The 25,676-nt window shown below is 34.2% G+C and overlaps 1 protein-coding gene across 1 annotated transcript in view; it reads right to left on the bottom strand.

The window, feature by feature from the left end:
- Etf-QO (electron transfer flavoprotein-ubiquinone oxidoreductase) overlaps positions 1-25,676 on the bottom strand; it is an 88,911-nt gene that overhangs the window by 22,489 nt on the left and 40,746 nt on the right. Inside the window, exon 7 of the mRNA XM_090402729.1 lies at positions 14,858-15,040. Within this exon, the coding sequence (XP_090258855.1) occupies positions 14,858-15,040 (183 nt within the window). The remainder of the gene's footprint in view (positions 1-14,857; positions 15,041-25,676) is intronic.

The raw sequence follows: 25,676 nt of genomic DNA, 5'->3' as shown, positions 1-25,676 counted from the left end.
CTGATCTCATAACTAATGATTTTCATGTACATAATAACTGAACATAACCACAAAATCCCAAACTTAATATACAATTAAAGGAAAAAACTAGTCAGATAGCTGCTAATTAAAATATTTAGTGTGAGAAGAACTGTTTTGTATTTAACTATATCAGCAGTAGAAGGTACAAAGTAAAACATGCCTATATGAAGCAGCAGACCAAAACTAAATTTAGCCTATTATTTCAACTAGGATTCTAAACAGCAAATTTCATAAACTATTATATTTAGTTGCTCATTTAGAATATATACATAGAGATAAGTGATGCTAAAGGAAGCAATAACATTTTCATAAAGTACACTTAAAAAGAATCTGCCTTTCAAATATTGCATAAGTTTGCAGTTTTTCAAATATTGCATATTGCAGAGTTTGGTGGATAGAAGAAGGAGAGGTGATATGATCAAGACTTTTAAACTGCTGAGAGGCAGTTACAGGGTAGATATTGGGGAGATCTTTCACTTGGTGGAACAGCAGGAAGGAGCGATGACAAGGGCCATCCCTGGAAGTTGCAAAAGGAAGCTGTGAGCAAGAGGGTGAGGAGTGGTTTCTTTGGGTGGAGGGTGGTTGAATCGTGGAATGCATTGCCTAAGAGAGAGTGGTTAGAGCAAGAATGGTCAATGAGTTCAAGGATAGACTTTGTGATTCCTAAGAAGGACCCCCCCCACGATGAGTCTTTTGACTCCATGGAGGCCTGAATAATAATAATAATAATAATAAACAAACATTCAATTGTAAGCATAATCAAATTCCTAATATTTATCTTCACAGAGCATATGTAATAGCATGTAACAGTACATAATAACTTCCCATCAAGAATTTTCCTCCAAATTAGTTCTGTTATTTGTCAGATCTTCTGATGCACTTCTAACTGCAACAATCCAATCTATCTTGGTCTTTTTATCTACCATCAAATACCTGTCTTGCTAACCTTTCTTATCCCATTTTGTTTAAGTAATATGCACATTCCTGAATGCTAACAGTGTCAAGTTCCTCCCAATACCTTAATTTTTAATATGATTCTGCCATTTATGTTATCTGTTCAGCCCCCCCACCTCCCAATTTTTCTCAGAAATCTCATATCTGTTGGCTGTAATCTCTGATCTGTAAAGTTCTCATATCTGGCTGTAAAGTCTTATTTCTGACTCAACTCTCAAGTCCATATGTTCAAAAAAAGTTGCAAATGTGAAATAACTTGTATTACTTACAAAATGAATTCAAATGTTAAGTGTAAATAAACACATCAAAAGCAGGAAGAAGGAAGATTCTTGATATTTAGAAATTTCAAATAAAAGTACCACTAAAATACCAAATATCATTTTCTGGTATATACCAGATATTATAATGGTCCAACGCAACATTTCAGGTGTACTTTCATATACTAGACAAAACAAATTATATTCTTGTTTTAATCCTTTACCCAAGCATAAGCAAAGTTTACACCTCAAGCATATATATATATATATACAGGGTGTTCGGGATAAATTTGACAGTTTCGTAAGGAAAAAGAAAATCTTCTTTGTATCTATTAAATTTAATGAATTGACAAAAAAACATTACAGGCAGAGTTAATTACAATACTATCAACAAGATTTACTCAAAATAACCACCATTAGCATCGATCACAGCTTCAATTCTGCTTCGGAACCTCGAACAAGCTGATGCTACAGTCTCCCTGGGAAGGGCCGCAAAAACTGTTTTAATTTTATCCATTAACTGGGCTTTTGTATTACTGGAAGTGCGATTGGTGTCTTTTTCAACTGCGCCCCATACAAAATAATCCATGGGGTTAAGGTCTGGGGAGTTTGGAGGCCAAACATTTGGACTGGTGAAGTCGTAGAAATTTTCAGACAACCATTTTTGACTTTTCCCAGAGGTGTGGCAAGGGGCCGAATCCTGCTGCCATACATACGGCCTACCATTGGCTACCCTTGTTATCCAGGGCTTGACTACAGTTAGCAACTCCACGAACAAAGCCCGAATTCCAATGCCAGGGTTCTTCAACACCTGTTCCTGCAGATTTGCGAGGAATTCTGCTGTACGAACGCAATCAGATCGTCTGCTAGGGATCTTTCTTCTTGCTACATCCTCGTAGTCACCATTGCAAGTCTCTAGTTCATGCCTGATTGTTTTTACTGTATTCAGGGAGCATTGGGCAGCAGTCGTAATATCCTTATTTTGATGGCGGGCACGAATCATCATGATACAAGTTATTCTCTTCCATGATTCAGGTGGGTTCCAGCTATCCATCCTTTCTGACATCTTGTATATGAATGAAGAAGGGTCCAAACTTTTAAATGAAGAGAAGTGTGTGTTAATACATGTAACTTACGGAAAAATATAATTAATTATAAATATGTCAAATTTATCCCGAACACCCTGTATATATATATATATATATATATATATATATATATATATATATATATAGAAAATATCTGGTATATATTTTCTGGTATATACTAGAAAATGATTTTTTTTTTTTTTTACATTGAGTTAATCTCAGTATCTTCCTGAGTCTAGCTCCCATTGATGAGATCTTGACAAAGGTCAAACTTGGGCCAGGCAGTGGCCCTCTTCCCATAATGCATAGCAATATGCATGTTCAAAAGGAAGTATGCTGTGTATTATATACTAAAGCAATTGATGTAAGTCAACACAAGTAAGCTAGTTGTGAAATCATCACATGCACATTTTCAAAGTCACATTTAGAATGATCTTGTACATAGATGACGAACCTATGGCATGCCCGAGAATTTTGCTGGCACATCAACGATTTAAAGGTGATATCCTTTTATAGGCTTATAAATTCAACTTTTTTTTTTAATTATTACAATATGTACAAATTAAATTTTGTTTTACACGAGCAAGAGAGAGCAGCTATGAAGATGCATATGATTGGTGCAGTATTAACAAAAGATCACGCGATCCAAAGACAAAGGCAACCGACAAGTATTGAATTGAAATGCTAATTTTCTTCAACCGAACCATAACATCTGAAACTCTCATAACAACATTCACTATATATTTCTTAGTTTTAACACATTCATGAAAGGTGTCGTTTATCGTTCTGACGGAACTTCTCATTACTGGGGATCAACTCACACAAAATTTCAACCTTTGGTTGAATTTTATTCCTGCTTGTTTGCTTTTGAGATGGCAGGCAAATTCGCACACATTATATGTACAGTGACCATATTTTTTTGGAGAAAATAAAGGACAAATCAGAATTTGTTTCATAATAAATAATAAAAAAAAAAAAACAGGTTCCATTTATTTGTTTCACTAAAACTAAAAAGCTTTATAACGTTTATTGTAAAATATAAGTGTATACATAGCATTTTAAACATATTACTTAAAAAAACTTTAATTTTGATATTTTTCACAAGAATGAACTTTTTTTTTTATTAAATCAGGTTCGTGTTTTAAAATTCATAAAACTGTATACAGTTCGTCAAAGTTGCATTTGGTATAAATGCATGCTTTCAATGTTTCGATTTTTAATTGTTTTTTTCCACTGGTCCACATATTGTTCACTAATGAAAATACTCGTTCAGTGGGAACATTAGATCCAGGGAGATATAAGCAAAATTCAACGATTTTTAAAATGTTTTTAAAAGATACATGTTTATCTGCAAAATATTTAAAATTTTCAACCAATCTATGTTGGCAGGACTCGTCATTTTGTCACCATTCTTTGATCTTTTCACTGGTGACATAACTTTTAATACACGAAACTTCATCAAATAGTTTAAGTTCCAGTGACTGGAAGTGAACAAAACACTTTCCTTGATCTTTGCTCGCAGAGGGATTTCTCGTAGTAGGACCCATTCAAATACTGTACTTCCATTTCCACGAAACAGCTGTCCCAGTTATTTAAATAATCAATGCAGGTTTGGTAAAATGGTAAAATTTATGAATTGCATCTTTAAATATGTTGGCATCAATATTCAATTTACTATTTCAATTCACAAAATAAAGGACAAAATGGCCATTTTAGAAAAAAAAAAAAATCTAAAGGACAGAGCAGTGAAATAAAGAACGTATGGTCACCGTAATTATATGGCATATTTCAATTCGTGATAGAATTTTATTTGAAGTTAGCCTTTGTGATCTGTCATAATGACATCGAGAATTTCAAATGCAATAAAACAAATACTTATTTCATGTAATTGAAAAATTTGACAATAGATTTTGGTTAGATACCGTGTTTAAGTGCAACATATGGTTTTGCTTGAGTCTATACAGCACATATATAGTTTCTGTGGGAGGGGCAAATAATAGTACAATTAGAGACAGCTGGAATAAAAACGGTGCTATATAACGAATCACGCTATTTGTTGAGAAATATATTACACAGACTATATTACAAAAGCCTCTGTACCTTATTCAGATACAATAAAACTGCACTTGTTTTTCTTGCATCTGCAGTATAATGGCTGTTGGGGAGGTCATGTTGTTACCGCGTGGAGTGAGTAACAACTATCGCCTCAACGTAAACATGTTTAAACATATTTCGTGAGCGAGATAATATGCAAAACTTTTTGATGTCTTTTTTCATAAAGTAAAATCAGGGATACGAGTTATACACGAGGGCATGTTATATTTGAGTAAATACAGTAAGCATTTCGCCAACAAGTTGATATCCTTTTGCTGCTTCTTCCCCTGCTCAGCTGACTTCTATGGTGAGTTACAATGCATAAATATTTTTCTCACTACCGTTTTCTTTTTTTTCCCCCCGACCAACATCATTAAAATCAATTTAATAATACAATAATCAATTTTACATTGAATAATATTATAAATTTATATATAAATATTATAAATAAAATAAAATATTATTTATAAAATTATAATTATTTATAAAATATTATACAATATTGTAAATTAATTAAACTTACCTGGCACGTCAGCAACTTGATTTGTAAATTTTTGGCATGTGCTGGCACGACAGCAACTCAATTTGTAAACTTTTGGCACGTGCACATAAAAAGTTTCGCCACCACTGATCTTGTATTTCAGTGGTCTCAAACTGGCGGCCCGCATCCAGCCCCCGAAGCAATTTTACAGGGCTCGTGAATACATTTCAATTATGTATTTGTTGTAAATACGGTGCTTATAGTTTTAGAGACATAGAGATATGGACTCAGCTTATGCGCGCATAAGCTCAGTCCATATCTACAATTTACAATCGGTAAATTTAGTTCGCCAGCTGACAGCTGGTAGCGCTTCAGTATTCTGGTGTTTCCGATGCATAGCTGCGCAGTTCATATTGCAATATAGATGGAGACAAACTAACGTACGGCTTATAAAACCTGTTTATTTGTGCTTGTTGTTAGATCTACATTATATCAATACCTTTCGTTTAGAATTGTGCATAACTTTTGAGTGTTGCTTTCATACGAAAATTCATCTTGTTGAATTAAAGTTGTAAATAAAATTATAATAATGAGTTTAATTAAGAGATTAAACTGCAAGCCATGTCTTTAACAAAGAGTAAAACAAAAGTGGACAAAGAAGGATGTGTTTTTCAAGATAAATGGAAAATTATGTATTTTTGTGGTGTTGTGCGCAATAAAATTGTATGTTTTGTTTGTAATAAGGGAATATCAGTTCCAAAAGAATACAATTTATGTCACCATTATGAAACGAATCATGAAGAAAAATTTGAAATGTTGGAAGGCAAATTGAGGGAAGAAAAGTTACAGTTTCTGAAATCTGGCTTACAACGACAACAAAATTTTTTTACTGAAGCAAATAAATCCAGTTCACGCAAGTTTTGCTCTCGCGCACATCATTGCAAAATGATCAAAACCATTTACTGATGGCAAATTCCTTCAAGACTGTTTGATTAAGTCTGCTGAATTTCTTTGTCCTGACAAACAACAATTATTTAAAAATATTAGTTTGTCAGCCAACATGGTAGCAGAACGTATTAACAATGTCAGTTAAAAGAAAAAATGTATAGATTTTGCAGCATTCTCAATAGCAGTTGATGAGAGTACTGACATCACAGATATAGCACAACTTGCCGTTTTCGTATGAGGTGTTACTGATGAATTTGAAGTAATTGAGGAATTATTGGAAATAATTCCTATGAAAGGAAAAACTGATGCACAGGATATTTTTTTCTGAAATAAAAACTGTAATAGATAAATATAAATTAAGTTGTGATCAAATGGTTTGGATTTGCAAGTGATGGTGCAGCTGCTATGGTTGGTAAAATAAATGGAGTAGCAGTAAAATTAAGAAATATAGTGAAAGAAGAAACATTTCAGAATAAATTTTGCACTATACATTGCATTATTCATCAAGAAGCACTTTGTGCCAAAAGTTTGCAGATGGATAATGTTATGGAAACAGTAACTTAAACAGTAAACTTTATCCATGGATGAGCTCCGAATTATTGAGAATTTGTTGCATTGTTTGAAGAAACTGAAAGTGAGTATGGAGAAATGATTTATTATAACGAGGTGAGGTGGTTAAGTCGAGGAGCTGTATTAAAACGGTTTTTTGATTTAATAAATGAAATCAAAATTTTCATGACACAAAAAAAATAAAACCATCGACGAGCTACGTAATGACACATGGATAACAGATTTAGCATTTCTTGTTGACTTAACCGGCCATTTAAATATTCTCAATAAAGAGCTGCAAGGAAAGAATAAACTTATCACTGATTGTATGCTTGTATTAAAGCTTTTAAAATTAAATTGCAATTATGGGAAACACAACTGGAATCAAAAAATTTCATACGTTTCCTACATCTTAAATCCTGCCCTATTATTTCAAATGAAAAAGCTCAAGAATATGCAAGAAAAATAGCATTATTACGACAAGAATTTGAAGAAAGATTTAAAGATTTTAATGATTTGGAGTATAATTTTACATTATTTTCATTACCATTAAAAACGAACGTGAATAATGCACCAGAAAATCTACAAATGGAGCTAATTAATTTACAGTGTGATATAAATCTTATTCAAAGATTTGAAGATACAGATTTGATTAACTTTTATTCGTACTTGTCAAAAGATAAATAAATACCCTCAGTTACAAATTTTTGCAATAAGAATAATTACTTTGTTTGAGAGTAGATTTATATGTGAACAGTTTTTTTTTCGCAGTTGAAAATTACTAAGTCTAAGAAAAGAACCCGATTGACCGATGAGCATCTACAATCCATGATGAAGATAGTTTCTAGTAATTTTTCTCCAAGGCTACAAACTTTATCAGAATCGAAACACCATCAAGTGTCAAGTTGCAGTAAGAAATAAAGTTTATAATTATTTACATACAAACATATGTATATTTTCTGTATGTGTCGAACAAAAATTTAATAAATAAAAGAAAGAGAATAGGTTGTCATTATTTATTTATTCTCAAGTTATAAAGGTTATAAAAGGGTTTCATAATTATAAAGGTTATAAAGGGGTGGTATACATACATTAGGGGTAAGTACTGTTCAATATATATATATATATATTTTCACATCATGCATTCAGCCTGCATGTAATTTGAGTTTGAGACCACTGTTATAGATTACTCAGTTTTTGGAGAAGTACCCCTGCACTTTAACAGTAACTCAATAAATATTAAAACTAGTCTGGTTGTAGTCAACCTTCCTATAATAAACACATCCAAAAGAAAATGTGCTGTGCATCATGGGATAAAACGGTAGCTGATGTGAAGTCAACAACCTCAAGCATAATTGTGAAGTCATTCCATACAAAAACTATTTGCTTCGTTTACACTTGGTTAAAGAGAACAAAAAAATAAAAACTTTTATGAGTAGTTTCCTATCGACAGATTTTTTTTTTAAAACCGTTCTCTTATTTGTAAAGTCTGTGATGTGATCGGCATTTACTTCTTTGAGAAGCATTTTATTTTCTAAAGTACAGCATCAACCTATTTACATCTTAGTCTTCCCCTTGTCGTTTCTCCTACCACTCATCTCACGTTTCATGGTATTAACATAATACTACATGAATAAAGAAAATAAGATATTTATATTTAGCTGCTAATATTTCCTTGGAGTTTCAACCAGCATCTTCAGATTACAAAAATTGTCACAGTAGACAAGCACTAAAGGGTTGCTTAAGGGTCAAAGCTGTATAACAGAGAGGAGACCTCCACATAGCCTTTAAAGGAATGCAGAGAACTGACCAGGGCTTCTGACCTAATGTACAATCTTCACCTTCTCGTAGTGCACCCTGTTGGGTATCTACCTGGATACTGAACAAACGAGGATGGGCTGGCAATTTGGGATTTAGGCGACCAAATTGTATTCGTATTGGCTTAAACCAACATATAAAATGATGGTAAAACATGACAAAATTTCACGCAGGTTGGGGCATCGCCCGGTTAAACAAGGCCCCCGTTCTTTTCGCCAGGGGACCAGGGCGAACAGCGAAAAGTCAGCTACTGGAACAAATCTGAAAGCACACCCCAACTCAACATCACCAGAGTTAAAGATCGGTACTAGCAACATAAGAAGCCTGAGTGGCAAAGAAATGGAGCTAGCTGAGGAATTAGATAAGTACCAGATCGACATAATAGGGGTGACCGAAACAAAAAAGACAAAAACTGGTCTACTAAGGTAGAAGTGGAGGAATTTTTTGAGGCTTTAGAAAAAGCAACTGACATAATGAAAAAGGAAAAGTTGGTCCTTCTTGGGGATCTAAACAGCACATTAGGAAATGATTGTGAGACATACAAAAATATTTTGGGAAAATTTGGAGAAAAGAACAAAGCTAATAATAATGGCAAATATCTGTTGGATTTCTGCTCAGGATATGGACTGGTTATTACTAACACCATGTTCCAACATAAAAATGTGCACAAATTCACATGGAGAGAAGCGGCTAGGAATAAGAAAAGTCTCATTGACTATGTTATTGTTGATAGTAATGTTTTCTCCCTGGTGCAGGACACCAGAGTGTACAGAGGATTTGAAATTGGAAGCGATCACTATTTAGTCTTGAGCAGGATAAAATTGAATTTCATATTGAAAAGAATAACATGTAAGAAAGTTTTAAAGCGAATAAAAGTTGAGCAGCTCTCAAATGTGAACTGTAGACTAAAATATACAAAGATTATTGAAGAAAAAATGAAAGAGTTTGAGAACAGGAATCAAACCTTGGAGATTCAGTGGCAAGCCTCGAAGAATGCCCTGATTGATTCAGCTAGAGAGGCATGTGGTGAGGTTGTCTGGAAGGATAGAAAAATCAGAACTCCATGGTGGACACAGGAAGTTAAAGAGGCAGTGAAAGAAAAGAAGAAAGCATATCAAAAGTTCCTGGCAAATAAGTCAGCTTGTTCTCTTAGAGAATACAGAGACAAATGTTAGAAAGCGAAACACTGTGTAAAACTAGCTAAACAAAAGTCATGGGAGGACTTTGGCAAGAATATAGAAAATAGATATCAAGAAGGTGGCAAAATATTCTGGAGGTTGTTGAAGAAGCTTAGGAATGGAGGAAAGAGTGCTGTAAAAGGAGTTAGAGATGATAAAGGTGACATGAAAAAAGGGGGAAAATGATATCCTTGAAGTATGGAGTAATTACTTTGAAAAACTGCTAAATGAAACAAGCAGTGATGACAGCACAGTGGTAAAAAAACACTGACCAGGCACGCAGTCAGGAATACATCAAAGGTTTGAAACGTGGAAAGGCAGCAGGAGTAGATGATATTCGACCAGAAATGCTGAAGTATGGTGGTATAAAAGTCTTACAGTGGCTGCACTGCATACTGCAGAAAGCCTGCACAGAGGGACGAATTCCCGATGATTGAAGTAGGGCTCTCATATAAAAGTAGCCATATATAAAAAGGGAGATAAAACTGAATGTGAGAATTACAGAGATATTGCCCTACTGAGTGTTCCTGGCAAGATTTATGCAAGTATATTTGAGAAATGGTTGAGGAGAATTGTGGAAGAAAAGCATGGTGAAGAACAAGTTGGATTCAGACCAAATAGAGGATGTCAGGATCAGATCTTCACTTTACAACAAATAGTTGAGAAAGCATGGGAATATAACAAAGATCTGTATTTAAATTTTGTCGATCTGGAAAAGGCATATGACAAGGTGCCAAGAAAGAAGCTATTCAATACACTACAGTTATATGATGTCAATGGGAAATTATATCAAGCAATACTTAGTCTTTATTTGAGTTGTAAGTCAGCAGTTAGAATTGAATGAAGTACAGGAAGATGGTTTAATGTTAAATCTGGTGTGAGACAAGGATGTACATTATCCTCTCTGTTATTCATTATCTATATGGATCATATTATGAAGGAAAATGGTATTAATAATGGTATCAAAATTGGAGATGCTAATGTCAGCTCTTTGCTTTATGCAGACAATTTTATACTTCTAAATAAATCTGCTACAAGTTTGCAAGATTCCCTGACTAAACTGAATAACTGTTGTAATAGATATGGTATGAAGGTCAGCAATAAAAAGACAAAGACAATGAAAATAGGTAGAATCGTTGAAAATGTCAAACTGCATTGTGAACGGAGAACCTGTGGAACAAGTAAAACATTTCAGCTACTTAGGCACGATTTTAGTGAAGATGGTACATTTAATATGGAAATAGACAACAGAATCAACAAAGCTGGTAGGGTAAGAAGTCAATTGAAGAAATTCATATGGAATAAGAGAGAAATTGGTCAGAACACTAAATTAGCTGTATACAAATTCAAACCAGTTTTAACTTATGGATCTAAGAGCTGGGTCAGAAGTAAAACACTTGACCAAAGACTAGATACCAGAGATATGAGAGTCCTGAGAAAGATTACAGATGTGAACAGATGGCATCAATGGCAATATCATATTAAAAACGAGGATATTAAGAAAGAATTTGACATTGTCAGCATCCAGGAATGTGTTAGCAGAGCTAATTTCAAGTGGTATGGTCAGTTAAACAGGATGGACGAGGAAAGATTAACAAAACAAGTGTTCTCTGCCAGGTTGGCAGGAAAACAACCTAGAGGAAGACCAAGATATAGGTTGATTGATACAGTACAAAGTGCCTTAGACGATAGAAATATAAGATCTGATAATGTTGGAGTCTTGACAAGTAACAGACTGATTTGGAGAAAAATTGTAGATCGGAAGTTAGTAATGATGTAAATTTTTCATGTAGTATACTGTACACCCATTGAGAGTACATGTCAGGAATTTGATGATGACAAGTACTAAAGTCATGTAGGAAAGTTTTTTTTTTTTCCTACTAAAAAATCAAGTTGTGGAAAATTTAAAATTATAATGGATAAAAGAAAAACAACAACTAAATCTTATTTTGATGCTCTCTGATGATGGGCTTAAAGCTGGCGAGTTAGAGAAGCAAGTGTAATCTCTTTTACTTTGGTCATCAGCCATTGCATAGAGAAGATTAACATCATCAAGAGACTACATACGATATGGTAAATTACAAAAGTTGGTATGGCTCAAACATAGTGTCAACAATGGCACACAGAATCCTTAAGACACTAAGTGCTCCTCAATAGAAACAGTTTCAGGCATGAAGGCTTGTTTAAAAAGAGTTCATTAAATACTGTTACACTACCTTGAATCAGAACAATTGATTATTTAGGTCAAAAGTGTAGGAAATTCTGATCTTAAGTAACATTAATTAAACATTAAAAAAATTAATTAATTTTTACTATGTATTTTATTTAGACTCATTTTAGACTAAAATTACACATTAAATATAATTTTAGTATTATCTTGTTTTCAAACTAGCTATTTAGTTTATATCACTGAAGATGGAATGAGTTATTTGAAAACACATTGCATCTAAACTTATTAGATGAGATATGTTTTCAAATAACTCATTTCAAATAAACAAACATTTTTACTGTGTGTGTGTATTTACCTCAGTATTACTAAAAATTCTACTTATTCAGCTAAAATATGTTGCTCTGTTCTATGAGTTCACTACTGAAAATGGAACTGATATTATGTTTTCCTTCTTATTTTCACTGTTTCTGTCTCTTTATTACTGCTTTCTAATATATTTCATGATAAGTATTTTAATTTGATCAAATAAATTAAATTAAAACAAATCAAACACATAAAATTAACATATATCTGATTTCTGGACTTTTTTTTTTTTTTTTTTGGCCTAGTTAGCAAATTATATTTCACAAGAAATTATTTGCTTTTATTCTCTATCCCAACACCAATGTATTACTTCACTTTTGAACAAAAGTTTGAATGTCAAGTAACACACATACAGGAACCTGACCTCTATCATGAATTTAACTTGCAGTAGCTCCATGGATCTGGTTTTCACTAATGAGATCTCAATAGTAAACCATCTAACTGTGATGGCTTTATCATTATTCCGGTGTTCTTCCTAAAATCTTCTCATGATATTTGTTTAGCTAAGTTTACATGTAATGACATCTCTAGATTCTTCTCTACAGCATATCTTGAGTTATTAGCCAAAAGCTTGCTAAGTGATTCATGCTTTTTATGCTTCTCTAACACTAATCAATCAACATTTTCTTCATTTTGTCATTCTGTTATTAAAACTTGGTTCTTCATTTCCAACTCTCTTTCACCCCCAACCCCAATAACATTTGTATATTTGAACCTACAGTTAATGTTTTTCTTTACAATTGGATACTCATTGTATTCTGCTCAAATAATATGTGCATTCTTGTATCCTGAACCAGTCTGAAGATATTCTTATCAACAACAATAACATAGTTTTTAAAACTGATTTTTTTTATTTTATTTTATTATTAGTTGTTTATTTAGAAACTAATATCCAACCTAGGCTCATACTAAAACTGGTAGCTACATTAGGGTTTAAATAAAGCACTAAAATATATATAAAAACAGATTAAAACAAAGTTGTCTAAATGCTGAAAAATTATTACAAAAGAAGATAAATTAATTCAACCTAAAATACAAATGTGAAGTCGCCATGCGTTAGCTGTCATCATGCAAAGACTAGAAGTGACTACTACTGGTGAAACTGAAATTCAAGTTGTTGAAGGATTTAATGAGAGATTTCCAGATGTCATTTAATATGAGACTTTGATTCCTGTTCAAATATTTACAGAAATGGATAACTGTAACAGATTCTTTCAGAAGTGTGGAATAAAATTTTCTTCCAAATACAACACAGTGAAAACATTCCAGTTTACTGTATGGTTAGTGGATGAGATATGGTTGGCCAAACCAGAGCTTTCTTTTATGCTCAATATCTTAAACATGTTCTTTCTTTCTCACTTCAAATCCACAACCTGTCTGTCCATCCTATGTAGGCTAGACCACATGAACATGGCATTCTACATACTCTTGAATGTCTGTAAGAGGGGGGGTGCTGTCCTTAGGAGAACTGAGTAGGCTCTGAATGCTTTGAATTGGCTTGAAAGTCACTCTGATATTATGATCTTTGAAAAGAAAAGCAACTAAAGGATAGATTGCTAAAGTATGAAAATGATGGTTGAATATTGTATGTCCTGGTTATGGAGAGAGAAAGAGGGATGTTTGAAAATAAAATTTTGTCAGCTGTGCATTCTGTCCATGTTAATTTATGCATATTTTTATGCTGAAACATGATGCTGGCAATGACTAGTTTGTGTTCTGAGCAGAAATCTAGCAAGCACTTACCACTGTTAGTAGCTCTATCCTTTTCTTCAAATTTTCCCAAAAGATTTCAATATGTCTGGAGTTAATCACATTGTTTAGGTTTCTAACAAGAACCATCTTTTTCTTTATGTCGAGTGCCTCTCGAGTGACTTGAAAAATTCCCCTATTCCTTTCTTACCAGACCTTCTGTATGACATACGCAAGTCTCACTGTCCAATTTCTATTTTGAAATCTGTCCACATCACTCTTCTTGAAACTGATTTCCATTTAAGTTTATCTTCATATTTAGTATTGAACACTATAGTTGCTTCCTCTTTTTCTTAATCCCTAATGCCCAAATAAATTATTGTATACTTGTTATCAAAAGGATCGCCTATTTTGGCATTACTGGTCCCAGTAATATTATTAATTATGTTGACATGGTGCATCTATAATTCCTCTGCTAACTACCTTTTCCATTGATGGTGACCCCTTGATCCCTAGTGCCCAAATAAATTACCATATACTTATATTTAGAAAGACCTTGGCTGTTCTGGTCTCAGTCACATTATTAATTATATTGCCATGGTACATCTATAATTCCTCTGATAATTATACCTTTTCCACTGATGGCTTCAATTCTGCTGAGTCTGAGATTGCCAGTAGAACCTTTACTTTGGTTTTTCAACATGACTAGTGGATGCTTGTTTTGGATATATGGGTATTGTCATAACCAGAAGGATATCTAATTGTGCTGATTATCACGATGTAGATATGACTTAAGGAGGCATAAGGCTAATCACCTTATCCTCGAGTATGGTTGCAGTTACAAGAATACATACCTTGACACCGTAATAGGTAGAAGAGGGGAGGATTAAGAAAAGAAAGAAAGAAAAGATATGACTTAAGCTATTACAGACATTGCAACCAGCTAAGTTCCAAATTACCAGTCCATCCTTTGTTCATTCAGCATATTGAACAGGACACACTACCAGAAGGAGAAATTTATCACATAGTCTTATGACACTATGTTGTTTCATGAAGATGTGAAATGCCAAAAAACAAAGTTTGGACAAAAACAGAGAGTCCTAGTTATTTAAGACACCCATTCACAATGCTACATATATCATTTTACTACAGGTTTTTTTATATTTCATGTATTACAAAAATAAAATAAAATAAAATTACTGGTGAGAAGAAGAATGACGATTAAAATAATAAAATTTACTAATTACCTCCATGTGATAGAGTCCATGGTTCTTTACCTCTCAACATAAAGTAAAAAACTCCTGTATATGCCATTGTTCCAAACACTCCTAGTGGAGAATGAAATGATGGACGGATGTTACGAACTGATTGCAATTCTTTCCAAACCCAGCTGTTTTTGATCTTCTCTTCATATTTTTTTGGTTCTAGACCTTTGATAAACCAAAAAAAAAAAAGTGCATTTCATTATTTGAATTGTGAAATAATTTAATAAATGTTTAGTAATATTTTCTTTATAACAGTAATACAGTAATATTTCCTTTACCAGGACTTATGATACAGTAAAGGTGAACTGTAGATAGATATATCAAAAAAAGTCTTGGCTAAAATCTCATATATGAGTGCTTTGTAAAGAAAAAAAAATTACTACAGCAAACTTTCCACTATAAGAAACTATTCCTTTGCTCACTACAAAACTAAAAGTTGTTTTATACAAGAGATGCCTAGAAAGTAAGTTGTGATGGGCTGTCAGAGAAACAAAAATATACTTACCAAAAAAAAAAAAAAAAACCTATTGGAAATTAAAGTAGATATCTTTCACTACTTTTCTACATAATTTCCACCATTGTTTAGGCACTTATCATAATGGGGCACCAAGAGTTATATACCTTCGTCGTAGAATGTTGTCACCTGTGATGCAAACTACGTATTGACTGCTTCTTTGACCTTGTCGTCGTCTTGAAACTGCCAGCCACCGAGGAAAGATTTCATATGTTTGAACAGGTGAAAGTCGCTTGGCGCAAGGTCAGGACTATGGGGGGGGAGATGATGGAATTGTTCCCAGCCAAAGGTGGGAACAATTCCATCAATTCCCCTAAGCATGCCAACGTCATTTATTCTGGATCGCACGACACATTTTTTAAGGGTTTGGCAGTATATACTCCTGTTGATTGTGGAGCCTTGATCTAAGAAGTCTACCAGCAAAATTTCTTGTCTGTTCTAAAACACAGTGCACATGATTTTCCAAGTGGAAACTGTTGTCTTCAATTTTGTCTTGACTGGTGATGAGGTGTGCCTCCACTCCATTGACTGTTGTTTGGATTCAGGGGTTGCGTGCGATATCCAATCATCAATTTTGCATGCGGCGGATGATTTGATTTTCTTAGACATTATAAACACACACCAAGAAGCGTATGCACTGCGAGAATGTCTAAAAATGGCACCAACGTCTTGATAAGCAATCAACAAACTCAGCACGCATGCACAACATTGCGATTGCAGCGCTGCAGTGAAAATATTTAAAAACGGAACTTACTTTCTGGACATCCCTCGTACGTTATTACTTTTTTTAAAAAAGGAATGTTAGTGGGGTATAAAAATTACCATCATAAGAAGAGCTGGTTAACTGGAAGAACAAACCTAGGATGATGCCTCAAGAAAGAAAACTGAATGCATTATCTTCTTCTTCTTCTTCTGTTTTCACTATTAAGCATAAAATGCTTGTAGTGCTTCCATTTTTAAGACCATCCAGTCATCTTTACATTGGACTTTCTCTATTTCACTTTCCCTTTGGTATCGCTTCACTTCCCTTTAATTTATTTGTCCATCTGCTATTCTGCATTCTTTTTATATGATTGTTCCATTCTTCTTTCTGTTTTTGGATCTAATCATTTATTGCCTGTATTTTATAATTTTCTCTGATTTGTGAGTTCTGGATTTTGTTTATTATTGTTACACCTTCAATTTTTCTTAATGTTTTCATCTCAGTGGTTTCACTGATTTGTTTAATCTTTGTAATCGTTGATTTGTCCATCTATCCCAAATATCCAGAAAAAATACACTTTTATAATCAAAACTTAATAGAAAAGGCACTGAATCCATATGTAATTATGAAACAGAACTACTATTAAGATTTTTACAGTGGTTCTCACCTGGTTTGAGACCAATGCTTGATCAGTGGAGGCATGAGCAGGGTTGGATGGGTTGGAATTACAAGCAACTAAAACTATGAGGCCAGCATATTACATTTGTTAAGTATTGCATGTGTACTGTATGACACTGTTTTGTGAGGGAAAAAAAAAAAAAAATCTGCCACTTCCATACAAGATTAGGAAGCTCATTTCAGATTAATAAGTCTCTTTATGAAGGTTCCTCATGTCATTCAAACCCAGATGCAAAATTCTTATAACTGCATTACAGAAATTAAATGCCCGAAGTGGCTTAAAAAGTATCATGATTGGTTTCCAGAGCAGAGAAGGCAAATTATCTAATGCTCAGTTTACCCACAGTACTAAAATGTACAATAGGTTTACCACCTTTTATTGGCAAGTTCCATAAAAAAGAAGAAAAACAAAAGTTATCATGCCCACTGAAGTTAAATTTTCATTGAGAGATGTTTATCAGAACAGTCTTGTTACTCTATTTGTCAGACCTTGTAAACTAATTTGTAACTGCACTATAAACACTTCTTTATACACACTAAATTAAAAACACTAAACAAAGAAATATTAAGAAACATGCATTGAACAATTTATAGTTTTAAAAATACTTTACTGTATTTTTACAGAATCACTTTCACTCTTCATAAAAGCATATGGATTCTTTAATCTCCATATAAAGACTTTTTTTTTTTTTTTTTAAATATCTTAGTCAACTCAATTATGAAGGATGTATGTTTAAGAAAAATGATGCTTATTTTCAATTTGCTGCAACACAATTTTCATGAACGATTTTCTACACGAGCTATTTTTCTGAAGACTAATGTATATACAATTGTAGATGGTAAATGATTTTCATTACCTAGTATGAGACTGCCATCTTTCTTTTTAGATGTATGAAGTAACTTAAAAAGTACCATGCTTGGACTCTAGATTTATCTAACTCTTAGCCCACCAGCAGTTACATGCAGTGCCATAACTAGCTTTTCATGAGTCCTGTGCAAGATTTTATTTTTAGCTCCCCTTTTTTTGGAAAAAAAATTTAAAAAAACAAGTATGATAGAAATTTTGTTTATAAATATTATAATATATGTTTATGAATTGGCTCCCACAGGCACAAAATTTAAAATATGAAAATATAATACTGATTATTTTTTGATAACCCATTTCAGGATCTCCTTCATCCTGGGCCCTGGGCCTGTGCACCTGCCTAGTTACAGCACAGCTCACATGCTTCAAATCACCAACCTTTCATGGCTGGGATTATCATGAAATGACTAGCAGCTCTACCTTTTATGTGCGGGATCATTAAATCTATATTTAAATATATACTATTAAATTAGAACATCTGAGACACTCAGTATTAATCATTCCACTAAATTTGTTTCAGTAGCACTTAAAATCTAGCATTCAGTAATTATTACTACTAAAAAAACATTTCACTTGAGCAATGCTATTTATTACAAATACAGAATGAATATATATCCTCTAACTCAACATTATGGTACCAGAACGTTTTGCATGAAAGTTAGAATTGCACAAGTGTGATAACCTTTTGAGATACTGGCATTTCATTAATTTTTGAAATATCCACTCAATGGTATACCATAAACTCAACATATAGCTTGTAAACTGCTATATATTTAAGTTATATATCTCAATTCAAGTTATACTTGTAAATACCTCAATATTCAAATTCACAAAATAGTTAAAGATAAGAATATTGAAGTACAAGGATGTTTCAAAAATAAAGTAACAGGCACTCTTATGTAAAGTATGTTATTCTGACATAGATGCATGTATGACACAAGTCGATACACTTTACTTTTTAACATAGTTTATAAATCTGTTTATGCATTTTTTTTCATCCCACCTCCAAACACCTGTGTTTGGAGGTGGGGCAAATGACAAAATTTTTGTCATGCACTGTTAATTAGCTTGAATTTCAAACTAACTTCTTTGCAGCACACACAAAGAACTTTCTGCAGTACACAGGTATTAGTAATCAAGTAACAGCCGTGGAAAGAATTCAAAGCTGTAATGTACCTTGATACCCTATAGCATTATTGGACATTAAACCACCTACTTGATTTGAGTTTTTTCACTTGGTTATACTATAAATTAAAGATGCCAAGAAATTATATTCTTGCTTATCCAAGTGTAAGCAAACAATGTTTGCACATGAAGTATCTTTGTGACTGAGCTACTTGTATATGGAAGCTAATGACTACACATCAATTGCCACACCATAATGAACCCCCCTTCCTCAGATGTGTATAATGCAATGCATTATGGGAAAGGCCAGTACCCAGACCAGTTTTGACATTTATTGAAGTCTGATTAGTGAGAACCAGATCTTGAAGAGATACCAAGGTTGAAGTAATGCAGAAGTCGCATGTTACCCCATATACATGTAGTCAAAAGGTGTCATACCTTATTATTAAAATACTCTGGATACTTCAATAAAGGTTGAAACTGGTCTGGGTAGTGGCCCTTCCCATAATGCATTGAATTTTGCACATCAGAAAGGATGTGTCCTTTGCATGATGGACTACTAAGGCAGTTGATGTGAAGTCATCAGCCTCTATATATAGAAGCAACCCAGACATGAAGATACTTCACATGCAAACATTGTTTGCTTATACTTGGATAAAATATTAAACCAAGGATATAATTTCTTGGCATCTTTAATTTATAATATAACTAAGGTGAAAAAAACTTTCTATATCTCTAATCCAGAGTATTTTAATAAAAAGGTATGACACCTTTTGACTACTTGTATATGTGTAATATATGACTTCTGCATTACTCCAGAAGAAATACCGGCTCTTGATACACCTAGTATACAAAGAAAATGGCAGCTCGCGTGTTAGTGTTAAAAAATCCATAATTTAGAACTCGCCATTTTAAGGTGAAATATTTGCTACCGATGCTGGTAAATTGATTTGATCTACGGGATATTTATATATAGAGGTAAGTGTTCTTCATTTTGTGAAATATTTGCTACCTATGCTGGTAGTCAATTTGATCTATGGGATATTTACATTGGGTTCTAGGACCCATTTCTCAAACTTTATTCTAACAGAGTTGTTACCTCCTATCAGACATGTCAAAACTTCTCAATGAAAGCATATTCGAAGAAGTTTACAGAGAATTCCTAAGATTAGGAAAACTATTGAGTGACAACTTGCCAGGGAAAGTAAAGCTGTTAGATATATTCCCCCCTACAGCAGTCACAGAAGATAGGATGGATGATTTAAATGATGGAAGTATGTTGACTGAACCAGAATTAAGTCACTCCACGAATATAGAGGACGCTACATCTCTGGATAATACTCCGCAGTTTTTGGAAACCAACACAGAATTCCAAACAGTCAAAAAGAAAAGGAAAATCTCCTCTACTGCAGATACACCCAAAACAGCGGAGATAAAACCCAGATAATGTAATTAAAGAAAGGGTATCCCCAGTCGTCCTAAGGGCCAAGGAGCACTGGACGTCCGTTACATCCACACTGAAATCTTCAGATATCACCTTCATTAAAGCCACAAACACAGAAGAAGGGATTCACATACAACCTAAAACGTCATCAGACTACAGAAAAATAACCAAACTTCTAGACAACAACAATTTGCCATACCACACTTTTGCACTCAACAGTGAGAAAAATTTAAAAGTAGTATTAAGGGGAGTAACTGAAACATTACAAATAGAAGACCTCACTGCAGACCTCCAATTGAAGGGATTTAGCCCTTAAATTGGAGGTCTGCAGCCAACACCCTATCCCCTAATTCTGGTGGGAATAAGCAAAGACCAAAAACATATATACAATCTCCAAACCATCTGTGATCTAAGTCATAAAAGTTAAGGCATTGAAACATAAATCAACTACAACCCAGTGTCATAGATGACAGAAGATTGGGCATGCACAACGATGCTGCAAGGCCTGAATTTTGTTGGTGAAATGTGGTGGCAAACACGCATCAAATGAATGCCATAAACCTCGCACACTTCCAGCGAAGTGTGCAAACTGCGGAGGACCACACCCTGCAAACTATAGGGGCTGTATAGCATTTCCCCCAAACCAAAAGATACAACTCAAAACCAGTAAACCTCTTCAAGAACACGCATCCTCCCATCAAACTATAGTCTCCACAACGGATGGAAGATCGTATGCTGAAGTTACAAGATCAACCTTCCAAAAAGACCCAAAACCAAATCAGTCACAGCAAACCAAAAACCTATCCTACTAAACATAACAAGCCACTTAGGTGAAATGCTTGCTGAACTCCAACAAACCAACCCAACTCAAGAAGCCAAGGATATCATCTTAAGGCATACACAATCACTCTTTATGGAAATTCTTAATGGATAAGTCTAAAAGAAAACCGAAATCGTTACAAACTGTTTCATGGAATGCAAATGGTTTATCTATCAAATTACAGGAGCTGCAGGAGTTTGCAGCAGAAACCCAAGCAGACATCATCCTCATTAATGAAACACATCTTCGTCCAAGTGACAAAATCAGAATCAACGGTTATAGCACTTACCGTACAGACAGATGCTTTGCTAGAGGTGGAGGCACTGCTATCTTTGTGAAAAGAAACATAAAACATAATTCAATAGCCGAACCCCAAACAGAACACATGGAAACTACAGGAATAGAAATACATATGGAAAACACAAGCAGCATTACGATATATGCAGCCTACAACCCCCCAAATAAAAAACTCCTTGAATCTGACTTAGATGTGATACTAAATACAGGCAGAGCAGTGATTATAGCCAGAGATTTTAATGCCAAACATTCAGTCTGGAACAGCAGAAACTCAAATATTAACGGAAGAATACTCAACTCTTACACCACTTCAAGAAATATAACAGTAATAGGACCCACTGAACCCACACATTACGGAGCTACCGGACGTCCTGATGTACTAGATATAGCTATATTAAAAAACATAGCGCACAGCTATCAGATACAAGCAATCAACGACTTAAGTTCTGATCACAACCCCATCATATTACAACTAGGCACTATACAAGATTTAACAGAAAATACCACCACATTTATAAATTGGAAACAACTTCCCTCAGCCTTCCAGGAAAACCTTGGTCCAATACCGCATATAACATCTGCCGAAGATGTAGAAAAAGCAGTGAAGAATCTTGAAAAACAACTGCTGACAGCTATAACGCAGGTAACAAATATAACCAAATGTACACCATCAAATAAACTCCCAGAGGATATAAAACGTCTTATCCAAGAGAAAAGCAGATTAAGAAGACAATATCAGAGAACAATGGACCCAGTGGATAAACAAGCAGTGAATAGAGTAACAAACCAGGTTCAATATGCCCTAAAGGACCACCGTAACCAACTCTGGAATAACAAAATTTACCAATTAAACACAGAGGATCAATCAATATGGAAAATGATGAAATCACTCCGTTCAAAGCGTTTTACATTTCCTCTAATCCAAGGTGAATCTAATGTTGTCTATAACGACGAGGAAAAAGCTGAAGCATTTGCTGACAGTTTAGAAAAACAATGCAGCCCCAATTATATCAATATAGATATAAATTTCATAAGTAATATTCACACCCAAGCATGTAAAATAACTCAAAATACTTCAAATCCAATCCAATAACAAATCCGTGTCACCAACAGAAGTATATAAGATTTTAAGAAAACTAAACAAACAAGGTACTCAAGTTACTTCCCCGCAAAGGGGTTATGCATCTAGTAGCCATCATTAATGCCATCTTCCAGCTAAATTATTTTCCAGAGCGATGGAAAATTGCCGACATTTTCCTAATTCCCAAACCTGGAAAAAATACACAGTTTCCTGAAAATTACAGACCAATCAGCCTTCTTTCATACATAGGTAAGATAGCCAAATGTGCTATTCTCACACGGGTTCAAGAGGCAACAGATATCAACCATGTCATTCAAGATGAACAATTCGGCTTTAGGAAATATCACTCCACAACGCTACAAATTTACAGAGTTATTGAACATATGAATGGCACCAACACTCTGGCGCAGTTTTCCTGGACATCACTCAGGCATTTTATAGAGTGTGGCATCACGGACTAATTTTTAAACTACACGAAGTTGGTATTCCATTACCACTAGTTCTACTTATCAAATCATATCTAAATAACAGAAAATTTAAAATAAAACTGAACGGTATCAGATCCACAGAGAGGAGAATCATGGCCGGAGTCCCTCAAGGCTCTCTGCTATCTCCCCTACTCTTCTCCATATACATGGCAGATCTCCCCAAACTGTCTCCAGCTATCACCGCTCTGTATGCCGATGACACAATCATTATGAATTGGAGGATTGGTACACCAAGTGGCGTATCGCAATTAATCTAAACAAAAGCTCTGCAGTACTTTTCACTAGACGTAAAGCAGAACCGAATACAAGCATACAAATGTTTGGTAAAATCATCTCTTGGCGCAATTCTACCAAATATCTGGGAGTTCATCTTGATAGACATCTAAACTTCAAGTCATATATGGATAGTGTCGCCACTAAGGCAAGTCAGACTATAGCACAGCTATATCCACTTTTGAATAGGAACAGCTTCCTAAGCATAAGCAACAAAATCCTCCTTTTCAAATCGGTAATTAGACCACAACTAACTTATGGCTCTCCAACCTGGGGTCACACGACTAAAAGCAACATCAACAGACTTCAGATAATACAGAATAAATGCCTAAGAATGGCATTTAATGCCCCATGGTTCATCAGAAACATCCAGTTACATCAAGAAGCCAATCTTCCAGATATTAAACCTACATGACAAGCATTGCGGAGAAATTCTTCACAATCACAGATAATCACCCAAATCAGCTAGTTCGACAGGCAGCGGACTACAAGCCCTCAGATTGTTTCAAACATAAAAAACTGAAATCCTCCATCGCAAGAGAAAGCTGATACAGCCTCAATGCTCACAATGAGCGGGTAAATTACCCACAATATTCTCATCACCCACAATCTAAAATCCAGATGAAGGGATAAAGAGTCAAGGACTCAGTCCATCAACCAATTAAGTTCAAAGAAGAGATACCAAGGTATCTCTTCTGGATCTGGCTCCTATTGATGTTTTATAATGTTTGTCTTTGGGTTTGCTTGCTTCCTGAAGAGGCTTTGCTCAGTGGTGAGTTTTTGCTTGTCAGTGAGTGGAATCACCGCTGAGTTTCCTCCTGGAGTGATTCAGGATGAGTTTAGACTATTGATCCTTTAGGGTTGCTCAGTGAAATTCAGAGTGATTTTTAGATTTTGTAGATTGCTCAGAGGTTTTTTGGAGAGGTATCCCTGCACTTTAACATACCTTAATAAAGGTCCATACTGATCTGAATGATGGCCCTTCCCATACTGCATTGCATGATGCACATCTGAAAGGGTGTGTGCTTTGCATTAGTGTGTGCTAAGGCAACTGATGCGAAGTCATTAGCCTATATACAAGTAGGCCAGATGTAAAGATACTTCATGTGCAAACACGGTTTCTTACACTTGGATAAAGGATTAAACCATGAAAATAATTTATTGACATCTTCATAACTTCTTACTTGTCAGCTTCAAGTTCTACTGGCTTTATGCTTAATATCCTCAAACTTAAAAAGAATAACTGCCAATACCACCCATGCATGTCTACACCTTTGAATTTGCTTCTCTTGCCTTATTCCTTTTGATCTAGATATAGTAAACACTCTTCAAGACTTGGTGCTCTGTCAAACTTAAAACAAGTACGACTAAAATTATTATTTATCTACAATAAAGACTTTACTAATGGCCAATCAGATATACTACTGTTATCTATGTTAGATGATCAGAAGTTTTTTCAACATACATGAAAATATCTACTTTTCTGGTTTCTTTTTTTTTTCTTTTTTTTTGATTCATGCAATACAAAGTCAAATGATTCTTTCATTTTGAAGATTTATTGTAAAAAAAAAAAAAAAGTAAAGCTTACACCAATAATAAAAGAACAATTTCAGTTTTATTTAGAGATTCAATGTGAACAACATTAGCCACTCTGTAAATGCTGTAAGAATAAATAATTTCTTTCACACATTGTTTTACTGTTAATAAAAAAAAATTTTTCTTCATCAATTCCTTATTCCAGAAATAATGAAAGGTCTAGGCTGTGATCCACATTAAACTATTCATCAAATAATCTCTAACAATAGTTACATGTATGGATTCACAAAATCAGAACCAAAACATGTTTTCTGCTACTGAGTCACCACTGTTCTGACATAACATGCACACCTGGTGGTCAAGTCTGGAGTTATTTCAACTCTCACAAATGAATTAAACCTTTATTAAGAAGAACGAGATGTTCTTTTTACTTCTTAAAGAAGTAAGCCTTTCTTTTAGGGTTACACGGTGATCAGCATTCATTTTAAAATTTTTATGGAATTTACTAGGTGTCATCAACATGCTAAAAAACAGAGCTCAGACGATTTGTTCCAGTGAACAGGCACTGAAAGACGAGTTTAAAATTATCAGTAATAACCTACGAAAAAACGGATACAGCCAAAATACTATAAACAAAATTCTCTACAAAACCACAATAAAAAACAAAGACAAACCAGACTACAGTAAAACTATAACCATTCCCTACATTAAAGGAATATCAGACAAAATAAACAGAGTACTACAAAAGTACAACCTCAAAGCCACCTTTAAACCTCCTGCAAAATTAAAAAACTTACTCAACTCATCCAAAGATCCACTCCCTCCACTAGCTCACCCTGGAGTATACCGGATTTATTGTACTTGCAACATACCATATATAGGAGAAACAGGACGCACTATTCCTATTAGACAAAAAGAACATAAACGACACATTAAATATAATAATTATGGTGAAGCTGGCCTTTCTGATCATGCCC

The sequence above is a fragment of the Typopeltis vanoorti genome, chromosome 13 (genome assembly GCF_054136105.1).
Source record: "Typopeltis vanoorti isolate ZY-2024b chromosome 13, IOZ_Tvanoo_1.0, whole genome shotgun sequence".
Taxonomy (NCBI): Eukaryota; Metazoa; Arthropoda; class Arachnida; order Uropygi; family Thelyphonidae; genus Typopeltis; species Typopeltis vanoorti.
This window is presented reverse-complemented; position numbering and strand designations above follow the sequence as displayed.